This window comes from Delphinapterus leucas, chromosome 10 (assembly GCF_059928025.1).
Source record: "Delphinapterus leucas isolate spDelLeu-1000000601 "Yukka" chromosome 10, BTC_Dleu_Yukka2, whole genome shotgun sequence".
Classification (NCBI taxonomy): domain Eukaryota; kingdom Metazoa; phylum Chordata; class Mammalia; order Artiodactyla; family Monodontidae; genus Delphinapterus; species Delphinapterus leucas.
Genome location: NC_143138.1, coordinates 14048615 through 14070021, shown reverse-complemented (window position 1 = coordinate 14070021; position 21407 = coordinate 14048615). Strand labels below are relative to the sequence as shown.

Below are 21407 nucleotides of genomic sequence, written 5' to 3'. Positions count from 1 at the left end.
AAGGTAAATACAAACTTACACTTTCTCTGATCCTCCTAAAATACTGTTGTCGCTCCTGTGTGCTCACATGAACACTCTACTCACCCATCCATAGCACCATGTTTCACCAAATTTATTCTACAATATAGTCAGTGCTCCCGTGAAATACTGTGTGACATTCAGTAAGATATTTTCTATGTGTGCCAGGTGCTGGAGTTAAGGATAATAAGACACAGTCCCCTCCCATCAGACAATCTTAGTTGTTAAAATCAGTGATAAGTAAAACAAGCACAAAAAGTGAATCACAGTTCATCCACGGCTGGAGTTTTGCTAGATGGGTATAACAGAAAGAGTTGGGTTACTCCAAGGATAGATCAGTTCAACAGGAAGGGAAAAGACAAAAGGTGAGGACTGTCAACAGGAGAACCTCACTTTCAAGGAGGTTATAGTGGGAACAGAATAAGCAAACCAGGAGGACAGGAAACTTGAATTCATGACCGTTAGATATTAAAGACAAGGTCTGGGATGTGGTTATGGGGAAGAGTAGCTGAAATGGGAGTTGAGTAGGTCACAGAAAAGGGAGGATAAGAAACAGAGGAAGTTCCACGTGAACTAATTTAGGTTCCATGTCACCTAAACTGATGAATGGAAAACATCCAGGTGACAAAGACGTTAATAAATGGGGGAATGACCAGGAGGTCAGTAGGAATACAGTTAAACGCGGGGGGGGGGGGGGGGGAGAGTCACAGAGTGACAGAAACTTCAAAGAAATGGCTTTTATAAGAAGATGAGGTAACAACTGTATCAAAGCAGCAAAGGAAAGTCAGAAACTTCCAAACCGTGTTCATGACCCTTTGGCACATTAGTCTAATAGGGCCATCTCTTGGAAGCAGTACACAGCTGTTGCCTGGAATGCAACCATTATGCTCTGTTCCTACAAAGTTGGCTCTTCACAGGCCAAGGAGGAATCAAAGACAGCTGTTTTTAAAATTACATTCTTTTGTAAAAATTCAAAAACCCTGAAGCGAAAAATTAAAAACACTATTTTAGATGAACCAGGAAGACCTGTATAATCCCAAACTATAATATACAAAGTATGAAGGCAGATCAAAGAGTGCTGAGAATTCACTTTATTCTGCTAAACTGGGTGGATGTGTGTGTGTGTGTGTGTGTGTGTGTGTGTGAAATAGCAAAGGGAAACCAATTCACCCTGAAAAATCCTTTATAAATCTCAGCCATTGGTGCCATCATGGAGGCAGAGGCTTGGCAAGGGTGAAAAACTGAGGACTGGTTTAAAAGACTATGAAGAGTGGGACTTCCCTGGTGGTTAAGAATCCTCCTGCCAATGCAGGCAACACAGGTGCCATCCCTGATCCGGGAAGATCCCACGTGCTGCTGAGCAACTAAGAAACACAACTACTGAGCCTACAACTACTGAGCCTGTGCTCTCAAGCCTGTACTCCACAACAAGAGAAGCCATGGCAATGAGAAGCCCACGCACTGCAATGAAGAGTAGCCCCCCGCTAGATGCAACTAGAGAAAGCCCATGCGCAGCAACGAAGATGCAACATGGCCAAAATGAATAAAAAATAGAATTTGAAGAGCAATTTGGTCCCTCATCAGGTTCCCCACTCCCCCTACTGCAACCCCCAGGAGTTCTGAGGTACAGGGCAGGGTGAGGTGCCAAACAAAATGCAATTAAGTATAACTAAGAGTGAGGCTTCGAGTTCCCAGAATGCCAGGAGGTGAGCCTCTATCATGCAAACGAGAAACTAAGAGAAAAGAGCTATAGATAGATCCTGATGTTTGGGCCCCCAACCTCCAGTTGACAAGCTTGCTGGAACCTTCAGTTGGCTTTTTAAAAAGTGCCTCACTCAAATCTGAACAGTCAAGGACTGGATATTCGGACATATGGGAGGCAAAGGCTAAAGTAAACAAAATAGGAATTCAGGAGCCATGTAAGGAACAAGTTACGAAGCAAGAAGAAAATGCTACCAAAAAGGAATAATCTTAGAACAAGAAAAGTGCTCATAAAGTAACGGAGCCAAAGTTTAAAAAATCGACTCAAGGGTTAGAATATAAAAAACAGCAAAGAGTAACAGCAAAGTAGATAATCAATTCAACAGTTCCAATATATGAAATAGAAGATCTAGAAATAAGAGAAAAATTGTAGGAACGAAATGAGCAGAGTAAAAAAAATCTAGAGGATGAAGGACATGAGCTCCAAGATTATAAGGAATGCAAAAAAAAGGCACAGAAAGGATTAGGAATTAGAACCGCAAAACACTTCTCAACAGAAGTAAATCAAGAAAGAAGAAAGGCTGACCTCACACCCATTAGGACGGCCATCATAAAAAAAATAGAAAATAGTTAAGTGTTGACGAGGATGTGGAGAAACTGGAACCCTTGCGTGCTGTTGGTGGGAAGGTAAAGTGGTGCAGTTGCTGTGGAAAAGAGTGTGGTGGTTCCTCAAAAAACTAAAAAACAGAACTAATATATGATCCAGCAATTCCACTTCTGGGTATACACCCAAAATAACTGAAAGCAGGTTCTCGAAGAAATATTTGTACACCCAGGTTCACAGCAGCATTATTCACAATAGCCAAAAAAGACAGAAGCAACTCAGGTGTCCATGACAGATGAACAGATAAACTAAATGTGATAGGTGCATATAATGGAATATTATTCAGTCTTAAAAAAAGAAGGATATTCTGACACATGCCACAACATGGATGAAACTTGAGGGCATTGTGCTAAGCGAAATTAGCCAGTCACAAAAGGACAAATACTCTATGATTCCACTTACATGATGAGGGACCTAGAACAAATTCAGAGACAGACAGTAAGTTGAATGGTGTTTGCTGGGAGCTGGGGGAGGGGGAGTTGTACACAGTTTTGGTTCTGCAGTATAAAAATGTCCTGGAGATGGATGGTAGCAATGGTTGTACAACAGTGTGGGTGTATTTAACGCCACTTAACTGGACACTTGAAGACAGTTAAGGTGGTAAATTTTGTTATGTGTTGTTTGCCACAATTTTAAAAATAAATATTAAAAAAAAGAAAAAAGAGAGGGATCTAGGAAATAAGAACCCCAAGCCTGGAAAGTGGTAAGGAGGAGTGCTGGGAGGACAGCTCTGCAGGGGTCCCTGGGATCAATCAGTGCAGCCTGGAGCAGAGGGAAGATGCCAGGAAAAGGGGCTTTGAGAAACAGAACCTACAGGCCGGCCAGAGGGATTCAACTGTGAATTAGAGATGACTCAAGAAGGGGGAGGCTTTGGAATTTCCTGGCGGTCCAGTGGTTAAGACTCTGTGCTTCCACTGCAGGGGACACAGGTTCCATCCCTGGTCTGGGAACTAAGAGTCATGCATACAACGTGGGCAAAAAAAAAAAAAAGGAGTGGGGAGGCTTAAGGAGTGGTATAAAAAGAATTAAGCTAGTGAAAAAAGAGGCCATTATGACCGAAGAGAAAACAGCTGTGTAAGAAAGGAATCAGTGAACGCCTTCCTTCCTGGCTCAGCAGTAAGCAGCCACACCATATAAGCACTGACACCAATTTAGTGAAAAGTGTGAAAAAACCAGGGTGGGCTAAACCTTTAACCTGATAGGAAGATATGTCTAAGATAGTCGGGAGATATGTCTAACTTCTTAAATCAGAAGACAACAGTATAAAAATCTTAAAGCAGGGCTTCCCTGGTGGCGCAGTGGTTGAGAGTCTGCCTGATGATGCAGGGGACACAGGTTCGTGCCCCGGTCTGGGAGGATCCCACATGCCGCAGAGCGGCTGGGCCCCTGAGCCATGGCCGCTGAGCCTGCGTCTGGAGCCTGTGCTCTGCAACGGGAGAGGCCACAACAGTGAGAGGCCTGCGTACCGCAAAAAAACCCCCCAAAAAACAAAAAAACTTAAAGCATGAAGTAAATTCCAGAAGAAACAGGAGAAAGAGTTAAAAATGGCTGCTCGGGGAGTTTGAGGAGGGTGCTGTCAAGGTACCTGGGGCTTCTTGCCGTAAGACTTTTGACAGCATTTGATGTTGCTTTTAAACTCTGGACATCGATCACTTTAATTAAAAGCAGGTGATCAAAATGAAAGCAATCGGGGTCGGAGTCCCCGTACACACCTCGCCAGCAAAAAAGATGGTTCCTTGTATTTCCTCAGCAAGGATGTCGTAGGCCTCACCACTGCCCCCTGTCTTCACGAAGCTGTATGCCATCTGGATCCAGGGGTCTGTGCTCCACCGGGTGACAAAATACTTCGTGGGATCTGGGACTTCCTGTGTCAAGTAGAAGGAATTGGAAAACGGGATCAAGAAGGGACTTAGACTTGATGCAACCCAATGTATAAAATTACAGTTCTTCCTCCATCTAGAAAGTAAGTTAATCCCTGTAGCATTCTGAGACAGCAGTTCTCAGCATGACCCTCCAGCCCCCTTGCTGCTCTGCCCAGGCACCGTCTCTGTGCATTTTCCTCTTTCGCTGCCCCATCTCTCTGACCTTCCCCAGCACACACACATCTCCTCGCTTTAACACTTTATCCTTCTGCCAGAGATGCTTTCTCCCACCTACCAGGGGCCATCACCAACAGCTAAGAGTCCAGGCATTCCCCTTCCCATCGCCTGAAACGCGCTGGACCAGGGGAGGAAAGGGACGGGCAGGGTCTTAGGACCTCTAACTGGAATTCTCAACAGGCTTCTCCACAAAGCAGCTACACAGGTTAGGTTTCACTCTACGTTTCAAATAATTTTCTAGGCTGACCTCTGCCAAGAGCCACCATGAAATAGATTTCTACGGAGCCTGTGCTAAGTTCCAAATAACTGATTTGAAAACAAATTTTTGAACAAAAGCCCCAAGCTAATAAGAACTACTGTGAGATAGAATCACATCATGTAAAATAAGCAATACCCCGAGGGCCCCCCTCTCTTGAATGTATGTAATATTTGAGGCATTTTCATTTCTTTGTACTTCTCCTCCTTTATTTGAAAAAGTTACATGTCACGCCATTTATACTCTCCAGAGATTGTGAGATTTAGTGAACTGGCAAATAGAAAGTACCGTGAGCTTCTTGGAGAAAAGGGAGAGAAGAGACTCGCTGCGGGGTACAGAAAATTCTGGACAATGTCCCTTTGATTGGAAAACTGTCGTCAAAGCTTGCTAGGGTTTGGGTCAATACAGAATCTGTGGAAAATGCTGAGCCTTTTATCTCCTTAGGAAAGAATGGGGGTGTGCATGATGTGAGACAAAAGGGAGGAAGGCAATCATGTAAAAGGAGGAATGGGGTACTATTATGGGCTGCACTGTGTCCCCCCAAAATTCAGATGATGAAACCCTAACCCCCAGTACCTCAGAACGTGACTGTACTTGAGATGCGGCCTTTGACGAGGTAATTAAGTCAAAATGGGATCATTAGGGTGGACCTTAATCCAGTGTGACAGGTGTCCTTCTAAGAAGAGAGGATTAGAGCACAGACAAGAGACAGAGCCGCGCCCATGTGAGGACACGGGGAAGGCAGCCATCTGTGAGCCAAGGAGCGAGGCCTCAGGAGAAACCAACCCCTTGATCTGGCGACACCTTGATCTTGGACTTCTAGCCTCCAGAATTGTGAGAAAATAAATTCCTGTTGCTTGAACTACCCAGTTTGTGGCATTTTGTTATGGCGGCCTGAGCAAACTAATCCAGGTACTTAAGTGGCAAGCTGGATACTGAAAGAAATAAGAAGAATGTGGTCCACTGCCTCAAGCCCCTTCATTTCTGGTACTGATGGATTAGCTTTGGGTTCAAACCACTCCAAAGAGTGAAGTTAGCAGCAAGAGTGTCTTTCTCTCTCTCTTTTTTTTTAACATCTTTATTGGAGCATAATCGCTTTACAATGTTGCATTAGTTTCTGCTGTATAACAAAGTGAATCAGCTGTACGCCTACGTATATCCCCATATCCCCGCCCTCTTGCGTCTCCCTCCCTCCACCTCCCCATCCCACCCCTCTAGGTGGTCACAAAGCACGGAGCTGATCTCCCTGTGCTATGCGGCTAGTCTTTCTCTTTTCAAAGAGGGGTGTCTGACCTGCTCCTTGAAGAGCTCGCGCAGGGCGGCCATGCACTGCTGCAGCACCTGCTTGTCCTCCAGGCTCTTGACGGCCGCCACCGCCTCCCCCGCGATCACCGACATCAACACGCTGTGCTGCTTCTGGACACGTGACGGGAAAAGCACTTTACACTTTGGACTTCGGGCACCAAAGTCTCTAGACGCACAGTTCCAAACAGAGAAGGACCTCATTCTCACATCAAATGTCATCATTTCCTAGTCCTGTAGCCTCCTTTCCATCACCCAGGCCACACAGACTCATTATTCATTTACGCATTTTATTGTTCCCTGCTGGAAAAACTCCGGAAGTCATGTAAATATCAAATTCTGGGTTCTCTTGGCTTTTCCCTTCTAAGAACTTGTTTTAGAATAAGTAGAAAGACATTGAGAAAGGAAGTCTGCTGGTCAAATAATGGGAAAAAACCTTCTCAAACAGTAAGGACATTTTGCCCTTGGCTCCCACGTGGAACCTTTGAAGATAAAGTGTCTTGGAACAAAGAGGCAGGAGGAAAAACAACTGTGATTCTTTGGCAGGACATCACCACAACTGTCACTTGCAAAGACCCAGGTATGTCCTCTCCTCGTCTTCTTTGCCCCACCAATCACATCTACCGACTCCCAGACCAGCCCTCACCTGCGCCAGGCATATCCCACTCCTAACCAGGGCTCCCTGGCGGACTCTTGGGGAGTACATTTCAAGTACCACTCGTTACTGTGCTGACACCAATTCTCCCTAAAAGGAATCCTTCCATCAGCCTGAAATAACACATTTCCACGGCAACAAATTCACTTCCCAGGGAGCAATATTAGTACTTTAGGAAAATATGGCAGATACTGGGGTACTTTTCCTACAGGAAAATGTCCCATCCAAGTGTCCCCCCATAATATAAACAGACATCTGGAGTGTCCACAATGTCCATTAGTTCCTGGGCTGGACACACGAGTAGTTACCAAACCAAATTCTAAACTGTAATAAGGGAATTCATACCACATTCCACCAATGATTTTACCTGGGGATCCATGTCATAGAACACGGCAAAAAGCCCTCGCTTGCTGGCACTAGGAGGAACGTGACCAAAAAAGTCAGCCCCTTGAACTTTACTGTCCCAAAATCTATAGGGAAATTGCAAGGCAATCTGGAAAGCGAGCAAGAGAAAGGTGGTTAACAGCTTCTTGAAATCAAAAGTACAGCAATCTCTAAGAAGCCACCTATAGCTCTTACATACTTCAATTAAAAAAAAAAAAAAAGATGTTCAAAAAACTCAAACATTTCTAAATATTCCCTTTCCATTCTCCTACCTCCTTTGTTCTCTTTGTGACCATCTGGCTTTTTATGCCATTCAGTCCTGTACTCCCACAGATAATGGTGGGAACCACTGACAACCTCTAGGCTAATCTGAAGATGCAGAGCATCCCTGAGACCTGCTCTTGAACCTTACGTCCATGAGATAAATTCTTACTAATCATAGGTCTGCTGTTATCTACTGTAGCGCTGAGAGATTCTGCTAAAGGAGCTTTTCAAGGCAAAGGAAGTATAAAACACTCTCGTCACTGGGGCTAATTAGTGCAGGGTAGACATGGAAAGCAGAAAAAAAAAAAAAGAATTGCTTATTTATACACCCAGTTCAAATTCTGAATAACAAGAGTCATTCTCCTAAAATCAAAACTTGCAGACCTTAGCCAGCTCTCCTCTTTTTGTTTTGTTAATATCCTTTCATATTCTTCATGGACAATTACTCAAAGGAAAAGGAAATCTTCGAATTTGACTTGGATTCAAAAATTACCTGCTGCTTCCCAATATCAGAAGTTAAGGAACCCCTGTCATCTGATACTCATCTCTCTAGTTCTGAGGCTTAAGTAATTCAGTTACCTTTTCAATGATGCCTGCACCTAAGCTGTTGATAGCCTTCATCTTCTTGTCTGACAACGGTGGATTAAACTGAAGGGAACCTTTCTGCAGTAAGGCCAGGGGCACAGTGACTAACACCTGTGGGAAATAATGAACAGTTAACATACAAACAGCAACTGAATCTAATACTCAGTGGGTTCATTTCCAGGAAAATCTTAATGCCTCAAGAACTGCCCCCCCTGCCTTTTATTGCCAGTCATGAGATTATCAACATCCTATGTTGTTACACTGGTAAGAAGAATAACGGCCATGTACAGTTGTGCAGGCTGTTCACTGCACAAGAGTGGACTGGCTGAGCAGAAGCAACATTCATATGGAGGAATCTGCATTAAGGTTTTGATGCATTAATAACCCTGGGTAAGAAGAGTCAGCAGATCTCAATCCTGAAAAGCAATGCTGTAAGAGGAAATAGCCCTAAATACAGAGTCAGGAGAACCAGATTTTGTGTATCATTCCTGACACTTTCTAATGCGTGGCCAAGGTAATACCTGCCCTACTAACCTTAAAGGATTGGGGATATGCTTAACACTAAAACTCTTACAATACACATCAGTATGCTTCATAAGTGGTAAAGCACATCACAAACATTAGGGATTATTATAATCATGTAAAGCCACATACCTTTTTTTTTTTAAAGGAAGAAACAATTTATTGCAGGTTTTCAACTAGTTTACAGAACCATTTAGAGCCTCCAAGAACAACTCACAAAACCAGACCATCAAAGAGAGCTGCTGTCTCTCCATACAATCAAGAAATCTCTGGTGAACTATATGCTGAACAGTCATCGACAGGAAGACACTGGAACTCACCAAAAAAGACACCCCACGTCCAAAGACAGAGGAGGAGCTGCAGTGAGACGGTAGGAGGGGTGCAATCACAAGAAAATCAAATCCCATAACTGCTGGGTGGGTGGCTCACAGACTGGAGAGCACTTATACCACAGAAGTCCACCCACTGGAGTGAAGGTTCTGAGCCCCACGTCAGGCTTCCCAACCTGGGGGTCCAGCGATGCGAGGAGGAATTTCTAGAGAATCAGACTTTGAGGGCTAGCGGGATTTGACTGCAGGACTCCAACAGGACTGGGGGAAACAGAGACTCCACTCTTGGAGGGCACACAAAGTAGTGTGCGCATCGGGACCCAGGGAAAGGAGCAGTGACCCCATAGAAGACTGAACCAGACCTACCTGCTAGTGTTGGAGGGTCTCCTGCAGAGGCGGGGGGTGGCTGTGGCTCACTGTGAGGACAAGGACACTGGCAGTGGAAGTTCTGGGAAGTACTCCTTGGCGTTTGAGTCCTCCCAGAGTCCACCATTAGCCCCACCAAAGAGCCGGGTAGGCTCCAGTGCTGGGTTGCCTCAAGCCAAACAACCAACAGGGAGGGAACCCAGCCCCACCCATCAGCAGACAAGAGGATTAAAGTTTTACTGAGCTCTGCTCACCAGAGCAACACCCAGCTCTACCCATCACCAGTCCCTCCCATCAGGAAGCTTGGACAAGCCTCGTAGATAGCCTCATCCACCATAGGGCAGACAGCAGAAGCAAGAACTATAATTCTACAGACTGTGGAACAAAAAACACATTCACAGACAGATAGACAAGATGAAAAGGCAGAGGGCTATGTACCAGATGAAGGAAAAAGATAAAACCCCAGAAAAACAACTAAGTGAAATGGAGATAGGCAACCTTCCAGAAAAAGAATTCAGAATAATGATAGTGAAGATGATCCAGGACCTCAGAAAAAGAATGGAGGCAAAGATCGAGAAGATGCAAGAAATGTTTAACAAAGACCTAGAAGAATTAAAGAACAAACAGAGATGAACAATACAATAATTGAAATGAAAAATACACTAGAAGGAATCAATAGCAGCATAACTGAGGCAGAAGAACAGAGAAGTGTCCTGGAAGACAGAATGGTGGAATAAACAGCCATGGAACAGAATATAGAAAAAGAATGAAAAGAAATGAAGACAGCCTAACAGACCTCTGGGACAACATTAAATGCAACAACATTCACATTATAGGGGTGCCAGAAGGAGAAGAGAGAGAGAAAGGACCCAAGAAAATATTTGCAGAGATTATAGTCAAAAATTTCCCTAACATGGGAAAGGAAATAGCCACCCAAGTCCAGGAAGCACAGAGAGTCCCAGGCAGGATAAACCCAAGGAGAAACATGCCGAGACACATAGTAATCAAACTGACAAAAATTAAAGACACAGAAAAATTACTGAAAGCAACAAGGGAAAAATGACAACATACAAGGGAACTCCCATAAGGTTAACAGCTGATTTCTCAGCAGAAACTACAAGCCAGAAGGGAGTGGCATGATATATTTAAAGTGATGAAAAGGAAGAACCTACAACCAAGATTACTCCGCCTGGCAAGGATCTCATTCAGATTTGACGGAGAAATCAAAAGCTTTACAGACAAGCAAAAGCTAAGAGAATTCAGCACCACCAAACCAGCCCTACAACAAATGCTAAAGGAACTTCTCTAAGTGGGAAACACAAGAGAAGGAAAGGACCTACAAAAACAAACCCAAAACAATTAAGAAAATGGTAATAGGAACATACATATCGATAATTACCTTAAATGTGAGTGGATTAAATGCTCCAACCAAAAGACACAGGCTTGCTGCATGGATACAAAAACAAGACCTATATATATGCTGTCTACAAGAGACCCACTTCAGACCTAGGGACACATACAGACTGAAAGTGAGAGGATGGAAAAAGAATTCCATGCAAATGGAAATCAAAAGAAAGCTGGAGTAGCAATTCTCATATCAGACAAAATAGACTTTAAAATAAAGGCTATTACAAGAGACAAAGAAGGACACTACATAATGATCAAGGGAACTATCCAAGAAGAAGATATAACACCTGTAAATATTTATGCACCCACCATAGGAGCACCTCAATACATAAGGCAACTGCTAACAGCTATAAAACAGGAAATTGACAGTAATACAGTAATAATGGGGGACTTTAACACCTCACTTACACCAATGGACAGATCATCAGGACAGAAAATTAATAAGGAAACACAAGTTTTATTTTATTTTATGTTATTTATTTATTTTTGTGGTACGCGGGCCTCTCACTGGTGTGGCCTCTCCCACAGGCTCCGGACGTGCAGGCTCAGCGGCCATGGCTCACGGACCCAGCCGCTCCATGGCATGTGGGATCTTCCCAGACTGGGGCACGAACCCATGTCCCCTGCATTGGCAGGCGGACTCTCAACCGCTGCGCCACCAGGGAAGCCAAGGAAACACAAGTTTTAAATGACACAATAGACCAGATAGATTTAATTGATATTTATAGGACATTCCACCCCAAAACAGCAGATTACACTTTCTTCTCAAGTGCACATGGAACATTCTCCAGGATAGATCATATCCTGGGTCACAAATCAAGCCTCGGTAAATTTAAGAAAATTGAAATCATATCAAGCAACTTTTCCAACCACAACGCCATGAGATTAGAAGTCAATTAGAGGGAGAAAAATGTAAAAAACACAACACATGGAGGTTAAACAATATGTTACTAAATAACCAAGAGATCACTGAAGAAATCAAAGAGGAAATCAAAAAATACCTAGAGACAAATGACAACGAAAACACGATGATCCAAAACCTATGGGATGCAGCAAAAGCAGTTCTAAGAGGGAAGTTTATAGCTATACAATCCTACCTCAAGAAACAAGAAACATCTCAAATAAACAACCTAACCTTACACCTAAAGGAACTAAAGAAGAACAAACAAAACCCAAAGTTAGTAGAAGGAAAGAAATCATAAAGATCAGATAGAGATAAATGAAATAGAAACGAAGAAAACAATAGCAAAGATCAATAAAACTAAAAGCTAGTTCTTTGAGAAGATAAGCAAAATTGATAAACCTTTAGCCAGACTCATCAAGAAAAAGAGGGAGAGGACTCAAATCAATAAAATTAGAAATGGAAAAGGAGACATTACAACAGACACCACAGAAATACAAAGCATCATAAGAGACTACTACAAGCAACTCTATGCCAATAAAATGGGTAACCCGGAAGAAATGGACAAATTCTTAGGAAGGTATAACCTTCCAAGACTGCACCAGAAAGAAACAGAAAATATGAACAGACCAATCACAAGCACTGAAACTGAAACTATGATTAAAAACCTTCAAACAAACAAAAGTCCAGGGCCAGATGGCTTCAAAGGTGAATTCTATCAAACATTTTGAGAAGAGCTAACACCCATCCTTCTCAAACTCTTTCCAAAAGATTGCAGAGGAAGGAACACTTCCAAACTCATTCTATGAGGCCACCATCACCCTGATACCAAAACCAGACAAAGATACTACCAAAAGAGAAAATTACAGACCAATATCACCGATGAATATAGACTGAAAAATCCTCAACAAAATACTAGCAAACAGAATCCAACAACACATTTAAAGGATCATACACCATGATCAAGTGGGATTTATCCCAAGGATGCAAGGATTCTTCAGTATGCGCAAATCAATCAATGTGATATACGATATTAACAAACTGAAGAATAAATACCATATGATCATCTCCATAGATGCAGAAAAAGCTTCTGACAAAATTCAACACCCATTTATGATAAAAACGCTCCAGAAAGTGGGCATAGAGGGAACCTACCTCAACATAATAAAGGCCATATATGACAAACCCACAGCAAACATCATTCTCAATGGTGAAAAACTGAAAGCATTTCCTCTAAGATCAGGAACAAGACAAGGATATCCACTCTCATCACTATTATTCAACATAGTTTTGGAAGTCCTATCCACGGCAATCAGAGAAGAAAAAGAAGTAAAAGAATACAAATTGGACAAGAAGAAGTAAAACTGTCACTGTCTGCAGATGACATAATCCTGTACATAGAGAATCCTAAAGATGCTCCCAGAAAACTACTAGAGCTAATCAATGAATTTGGTAGAGTAGCAGGATACAAAATTAATGCACAGAAATCTCTTGCATTCCTATACACTAATGATGAAAAATCTGAAAGAGAAATTAAGGAAATACTCCCATTTACCATTGCAACAACAAGAATAAAATAGCTAGGAATAAACCTACATAAGGTGGTAAAAGACCTATACTCAGAAAACTATACCACTGATGAAAGAAATCAAAGATGACACAAACAGATGGAGAGATATACCATGTTCTTGGATTGGAAGAATCAATATTGTGAAAATGACTATACTACCCAAAGCAATCTACAGCTTCAACGCAAGCCCTATCAAATTACCAGTGGCATTTATTACAGAGCTAGAACAAAAAATCTTAAAATTTGTAGGAGACACAAAAGACTCCGAATAGCCAAAGCAGTCTTGAGGGAAAAAAACACAGCTGGAGGAGTCAGACTCCTTGACTTCACACTATACTATAAAGCTACAGTAATCAAGACCATATGGTACTGGCACAAAAACAGAAATACAGAATGGAATGGAACAGGATAGAAAGCCCAGAGATAAACCCACGCACCTATGGTCAACTAATCTATGACAAAGGAGGCAAGGATATACAGTGGAGAAAAGACAGCCTCTTCAATAAGTGGTGCTGGGAAAACTGGACAGCTACATGTAAAAGAATGAAATTAGAACACTCCCTAACACGATAAACAAAAATAAACTCAAAATGGATTAAAGACCTAAATGTAAGACCAGACACTATAAAACTCTCAGAGGAAAACGTAGGAAGAACACTCTTTGACATAAATCACAGCAAGATCTTTTTTGATCCACCTCCTGGAGTAATGGAAATAAAAACAAAAATAAACATATGGGACCTAATGAAACTTAAAAGCTTTTGCACAGCAAAGGAAACTATAAACAAGAAGAAAAGACAACCCTCAAAATGGGAGAAAATATTTGCAAATGAATTAATGGACAAAGGATTAATCTCCAAAATATATAAACAGCTCATACAGCTCAATGTTAAAAAAACAGACAGCCCAATCAAAAAATGGGCAGAAGACCTAAATAGACATTTCTCCAAAGAAGACATACAGATGGCCAAGAAGCAGATGAAAAGCTGCTCATCATCATTAATTATTAGAGAAATGCAAATCGAAACTACAATGAGGTATCACCTCACACCAGTTAGTATGGGCATCATCAGAAAATCTACAAACAACAAATGCTAGAGAGGGTGTGGAGAAAAGGGAACCCTCTTGCACCATTGGTGGCAATGTAAATTGATACAGCCACTATGGAGAACAGTATGGAGGTTCCTTAAAAAACTAAAAGTAGAGCTACCATATGACCCAGCAATCCCACTACTGGGCATATGCCCTGAGAAAACCATAATTCAAAAAGATACATGCACCCCAATGTTCATTGCAGCACTATTTACAATAGCCAGTTCATGGAAGCAACCTAAATGCCCATCGACAGATGAATGGATAAAGAAGATGTGGCACATATATACAATGGAATATTACTCAGCCATAAAAAGGAACGAAATTGGATCATTTGTGGAGACGTGGATGGACCTAGAGAATGTTCTACAGAGTAAGTCAGAAAGAGAAAAACAAATATCGTATATTAACGCATATATGTGGAATCTAGAAAAATGGTACAGATGAACCGGTTTGCAGGGCAGAAATAGAGACACAGATGTAGAGAACAAATGTATGGACACCAAGGTGGGAAAGCGGGGGGGTGGTGGGGGTGGGATGAATTGGGAGATTGGGATTGACATGTATACACTGATGTGTATAAAATAGATAACTAATAAGAAAAAAAAAAAAGAAAAAGAAATTTCTGGCTCCAGAACCGTGTTACCACTGTCACAATCAGGAGCCATTACTACGGCTACCAGCTCCAGAAACATGCCACTTATCGAACAACCTGCACCAGCAAAAGGGATACCTCATGCCCTGGCTCTTGACTCCCAGGTAGTAAATGAGTGGGTCCTGGGACCTCTAATGTTCCGGCTGTGGAAGAACCCAACACCTAGAACGTTTTGCCTGGCAGCAAAGGCAGCAGAAGTGAAGCAAAAGCCATACCACACCTCCCAAGTCTCATGCGAGTACATCTGACTGGCTGGACCCAATTCATATTTAGACCCTCGGCTGCAAGGGAGACTGGGAAATGTGTGTGTGTGTACTTTCCATCATCTGTAGTACAGGATAACACAGTTGGATGAGAAAGGAGCTGAACACCAAGGACCATATCGACTGCTACCCTCATCAAAGATGTAGTCTATTGAAACCCCCACTCCAGGATCACAGGAAGTTCAGAGCTCTTCCTGTGATTTTGTCACTATTTTCTGCCACGTGAAAATTTTATAAAATATAAAACATGTTCTCTCTCCTCATTGTGGTTATAGATAATAGCCACCATGCAACAAAAAGAAAAAAAGGAACAATTACCCTCTTGGGTATATAAGACTATAAGTAAATAAGATCTAGATGTTTTCTTAATGACAAAAAAAAAAAAGCTTTCAGAAACACACAAACTCAGGTAAACAAATAGGCAAAAGATATAAACATACCCAGGTAAGGAACTAATGCTAGGTCTCAGTGGAAGCAGCCTAGACTGAATTACAGTTTGTTAAGTGTTTATCGGTGTATGCTGTTGGGTTGGAGATCTTTCACTTATAAGCTGGGGAAGCTTTCAATTGAAACTCTGTGATTTGTGCTGACTACTAAAAATAAACATATTTGCTTTTCTCATTTCAGAGCAGGCTTTGAATCACAGCCTGAAACTATGTTCTAATTATTCTAAAGAGCCAGAATACAAAGAAAGAAAGCAAATATGCCTGGTCAGGGTCAGGCAGAGGGTGACCCAGCAGGGTAAGCACACCTAGCATGTTGTCCTGGATGCAAAGAAGGAAAGTCACAAAATGCCAGAGGTTGAGCCATCAGCCGACTTCCAATTTTATAAGGTGATATTAAAAAAATTTTTTTACCACCAGGAAGAATGTTAGATATTAGCCTGATTCTCACCTGGGGACTCACAGATAAGAACACTGTTGCCCAGTGGTTCTTAACTCTGGTCGCATGTTGGAATCACTTGGGAAGCTTTAAAAACACGACCAGACAATTCAGCAAGAATCTCTGCAGGGTGGGGCTTGGTAAGCTTTCTTTTTAAGCACCTCCCAGGTGATTGTAAGGTGCAGCCAGGATTGAGAACTACTGCTACTCCAAAGTCTATATGACCAATACTCACTATCCAGCTAGTAAATGGCAGGAATAATATGAGGAACCATCCCCCTGGGCTCATACACTCTACCCCGTCTTTCCCATTTGACATGCAGTCCTTCATTTCTGTATGAATATCAAGGACTGTGAAATGTTTTTTTAGCTAGCTGAAAAGCATAAAACACGGCTAGTTTAGGAACTTATGATGGTTCATCAATTACACTTTTTGGTAATCACTTCAGACATAACTAAATTTAAATAAATCTATGGGGTTTATTAATCCCCCTTCACCCCCAACACTTTATTTTCCAACACTACAGAAATCTCAGTGTGATTTCATATATTACATTACAGCACCTTTCACTGTCCGCCTACTAAAGCTGTTTACAAAAAATTCAAATGATATAAAAGTACTTCTGCCACTTTCAAGATAAAAATGCAGAGTGTTCTTGATCTGATTTAAAAAAAAGTTTCCATGGTACAAAAACAAAAAACACCACCAACTTGGAAACCACTGAATTACACAAACTAAAACAGGTTTTTAAAATGCAGGACTTCTCAGAGCCTTTAATGTGCTCTTATTTAACCCTAAACTTAGACTGTAGCATATAATACTTTACAAACTAATTTGGCCAAGTTTTCTTCTCTTGTCAACTCTCAGAACTAATGTACCATAGAACCCACTCTGAGAAACACTATTCAGAATTCCATCTGCCATGAATCTATATAGTGTTTGAATAATTAAATCTGATTTGCATATCCATACACAACAAGTAGAGATACAGAGCTCTCCAGAAATCGAACAAGGCTCTGGGCAGATTGCCAAAGGCAAACTGCTTGGTGGAAAACACTGGTCTCCCTTACTCCCAGGCCCCTGGTAGCACCTAGTGGAATCACAGCACTTACCTTTTGTGCTGTACACTCTGTCCCATCTGTAGTGGTAACTTGCACTTCATCTCCAGAATAATCAATACTCTTTACCTGCTCAAGAAAAGCAGTTATGACAAACATAATGAGGGATGGAACCATATGATCCAGGATCCTTTCCAATTCTCTTATTATGGGAGTTTACCTTTCCAAGGCTATGGGGGATCACTTCCTGGCATTCAGAGAACTAAACAACAGGTATTGCAACTTCAGGGAACTCTCACTCAGCCCCTTGATTATTAATGAAAATGCATCTCAGCCACTATTGTTTCCAAGCAGCAGCAGCTGCCTCATCACCAAGGATAATGTGACTGATCATAGTATCAAAAGCATTTGCAGACACTGGCCGAACATCAAAGCAGGCACCTGTCTCCTGTGTAATCCACATGCCCCAAACTTCACATTCTCCAAACACCACCAAACCAGAGCCTCCCACCACTGTGGATACTCACTGGAGATCTGAGCCGAATGTCCAGTCCCTCTGCCAGTTTTTCCAAGATGACAGAGTATCCGGGAGTGAGGAGGGTGTGGTCACCGGCGAACTGGGCAAAGAATTCATTGTGGTCCCAGGAGCGAGCAGACACCTGGGAAACATCAGGAGAGGTTGGGAAACAAGAGGGGGTGTAAACCCTGGAGCCTGCACCTGAGGGACAAAAACAGGAGCCCCAGGGTGGGAAAGGCCACCTCAGGCCAGAGGGCAGAGGGCAAAACAGAAAGGTGGGGGGGGTGGGGCGTGAATAGATAAACCCAGGTGGATACTGCTGCCAGGGAAAGGAGATCTCTCAATAAAGCACAGGAAAGCTTATTTTAGAACAAAAGGTAGACATGATTTGGGCATGGGTACCACTCCCTGATAAAAATGAAAGGTGTATTATACATCAACAACCCTGGATAAGGAGAATTCCATGAGAGGAGAATTGCATTCAATCAACTCCATATGTAAATATGCCACCTAGATGCCTTCAACATGGAAATTCCACAGACACTGAAATGCAGCATGATTTTGGAAAAGTGTGATTCCGATTGCAAAGAATCATCAAATGGAAACATGAATTGTTGTCCCTGCCCGCCCCACCAAAGAGGATTATTAAGTGAGGGGTCATCCACAGAACCGCTATTCAATGTACAGCATATCCAAGTATCGCGATCACAGTTGGTGACATGAATTAGGCAAGTTTAAATTTATTTTAGCAAGAAGAACAGATCCTAATTGCAAAGATGCTCTATTCTGGTTTCTTAGGAGCAGTGTTTTCAGCCCACAGTTGCACAGAAATGGCTCGAGGGCCCCCAAGGAGGGCAAGGGGAAGGCAAGGACACTGGCTCTTGCCGCCTCCCTGACTCAGCCCAGCAGCCCTCCTGTATTCAGGTTTACGGACTGGGTGTCTTCACAGGTTATGATTTGAAGACAGGTTTCTCTTGCTTTAAAAAATTTTTTTTTCAAAACCACTATGGGTTTCATATACTCTAAAGTCCTGGTGTTTGACCTTTTAAGCAGTAGACCCATTGTTCCCCGTTTATCCAGACCATCCCAGGCTAAATATCTCAATATATAAAACACACACATACACAGAAACAAGCGTCTTCAAAGCCCACCTGATGGAGGTTGCTGCCACAGGCATATTCCAGGTTACTGAGATGGAACTGAAGGACTTCCTCCTCCAGCTCACTGAACTGGATTCCAGACTCGTTAATAAAGGCTTTGTAGATCTCCTCTATCTTTTCTGCAATGGGAATGGAGCAAAGCAGAAAAAAAACTTTAACATTATTCTCGAATTCCTTATCTTTTGCGTTCCACCTCCTTCAACCTGCAAGGCCCCAAACTTTTGAAGACCTTTCCCAGGTAAACTCAGGGGGAAAGAGCATCTGTCTTGATAAGGTTGGTTTCTCTCAGGAAGTAAAAGCTTATCTTAATGGGGAACAAAACTATGCACGTTCTATGTCTTCAACCATGTTTCATTTCTGCTTAGTTGAGAAACTATTTCTTCTTTTGCTCAAGATAAAGGAAAAGTAACCCTTGCACATATAAAGACAGAGAGAGGATTCCCACTCCCTTTCTGGTCCTATTGCCATCACCTTAAAGTCAAGTTCTTATAACAGCTCACCTCAACTAAGAGACCTATCATAGACTGACTACTGGCTATCTTCTCTCCCAAACATTCCAAATATTCCATCATGGACTTTCATCATGCCAACCCTCTGGCTCAACACCTTTAATTACTGGTTCTCCATTGCCTATGTAATAAATTCCAAAAACCACAGCCTGACAGTGTTAGCACATTTTTAGCCTTTCCAAAGACAGCAAACACCGCCTGTCCACTCACAGGCTCTGCTGCACTGCTGCTCAATCTTTTCCTGGTAAATGCCAACCCTGCAAAGTCTGCTACTACCACGCCCCTCCCTGGAATGCCCTCCCCACCCCAGTCCCATCCATCCTTTACAGACCAGCATCACCTGGTCACTACCAGCCTCAGGAATCGCTCCTTGATTATCAACCCCCAGCACTTATCTATCCCATTCACCTGGAACTTTCAACTACATATACACCGCCCCCTGACATCGTTCCAATGATTGGCTTAGATTCCTTTTTTGGGGGGGGTGGGGGAAAGCTTGTGCCTGACAAAGTATAAGAATCTTAGCACAGGTTACTTCTTTATTACCTTCCCAGTGGTGACAACCACCCAACAGATACAATGCAGTCTCAAAGCTTCTATAAAGTATTGTGCACATGCTTGACTAGAAACAGAACTGAGCATCAGTTAACTTTTCTTTTTTTGACAACTCAAGGTTCTCATTAAAATGTTCCATTCTTATGTTAGACTGTAGTATGGGGATGTCTGTGGCACCTCTGTGCTAGGCTTTTGCCCCTAGACCACTGGGCTTTTTTCCACTTTTAATACCTTTTTGTAGCAATCCCATTCCTGCCTCCTGCTATGTAGTTTCTATTTTCCTTTAGGTTTTGTAGAGGTGTGGGAAGAACCAAGACTGCTAGAACAGTATAAACAGACTGAGAGAAGCCTTAATATGATCTCTACGTAAATAACATTTAAAAGCTTTAGTATATTTGCTTTGTGAAATTCACTCTAGCTTCTTAGTATTTATATTTTTGTCTTTTCAGCTAAATGCTAATAAGGTGAGAGCTCAGACAGCCGAGATAGGGCTAGGCAGGCTCTAATTGTAACCTCATGGAGAGATGGGCACACTATTATTAAAGCTTTTCCAAAAATATACTAATGAGATGAAACAACTACTTACACAGTAAGTGTTGCTGATCCTCCCTTAATAACTTGTTTTAAGTAAAGCCAAGACAAAGCAATATTATTAACTTTTGTATTTGGTGGCCCTGAAAGAATCGTAAAGAAAAACCCCACCCAGCGACTATCACACATGTGCAAAAACACTAATCAGATTCTGACAACATAATGTAAGTCCGCCTAGTCGCTGTCTTCATTTCCAGAAAATTCAACAACTCACCACTTGGTTTGGACACCACATTTGGTTAAATGTTCCCTGTCAACCCCAGTAAGTTTCTAAAAATGTTCTGTTACGGTTTGTCAGTCAACACTTACTAAGGGCGATTAGAATGTGGGTTGGTCTCAGAGGCGAAGAATTGAGGTCGCGGCGGGGAGGAGGGGGGCGAGGGGGGTTGGCGGCAGGGGGCAGGCGGGGAGAGAGGATAAAAAGAGGAGACAGACAGTCCCTGCTCTTGAGAAATGTACCCCAAACAGAGACAGAGTGTATTCCAGGATGGAGACTTGAGACCCCTTGCACAGAAACACATAGCTGAAGCAAATTAATACCCTGCCAATTGAATTCAAATGCTCGTACTGTAAGAAACTCCGACATGCTTCCAAGAATTACAAGTGAATACATTCAGGTCATGAAATTGTAGGTTAAATAAATATCAATTTAAGAAGCAATATAGTAAGATCTCAGCGGGCGCCCGCAGGGAAATGAGCTGTTACAGTCAGGTTTTCTAAAGGGTGAATATGGTCCATTTAGTACCAAAGCTTAAAAACTTTGAATTAAAGTTCTTAAATCATAATATAGAGTCTTGCATTCTTAAACAAAATATACTGGAAAAAAATCTTAACCTACTGTCCAAAAAAGAAAAGGAATCCTTTCACACAGGAACTCTTATCTAGAAGAGTCATTATGTGGTGGCTTGTTATTCACATAGAGCTTACCACATGCTTCCTTAAAAGTAAGCTCTTCTGGGATATTGAAAATTAAACATTTAAATAATTTTTTTAAACACTGGCTATTGTGTAAAGAATTATGTGTGCGTGTGTGCACACACACACACGCATCTAAAGGTCCCTGAGGCAGTTCTGCTCCCCTCTGTGGAACGGTCAGTTCAA

At 42.2% G+C, this 21407-nt stretch overlaps 1 protein-coding gene across 8 annotated transcripts in view; it reads right to left on the bottom strand.

The window, feature by feature from the left end:
• KDM1B (lysine demethylase 1B) overlaps positions 1-21407 on the bottom strand; it is a 62911-nt gene that overhangs the window by 9615 nt on the left and 31889 nt on the right. For 7 of the 8 annotated variants that reach the window (XM_022586739.3, XM_089918388.1, XM_022586740.3 and 4 more), the window contains 7 exons: positions 18643-18770; positions 17502-17633; positions 17029-17103; positions 7923-8039; positions 7063-7188; positions 6032-6154; positions 4096-4248 (listed from right to left, as the gene is read on the bottom strand). In XM_022586739.3, coding sequence (XP_022442447.2) covers positions 4096-4248; positions 6032-6154; positions 7063-7188; positions 7923-8039; positions 17029-17103; positions 17502-17633; positions 18643-18770 — 854 coding nt within the window. The remainder of the gene's footprint in view (positions 1-4095; positions 4249-6031; positions 6155-7062; positions 7189-7922; positions 8040-17028; positions 17104-17501; positions 17634-18642; positions 18771-21407) is intronic. The other variant, XM_089918389.1, reaches the window with a different exon arrangement.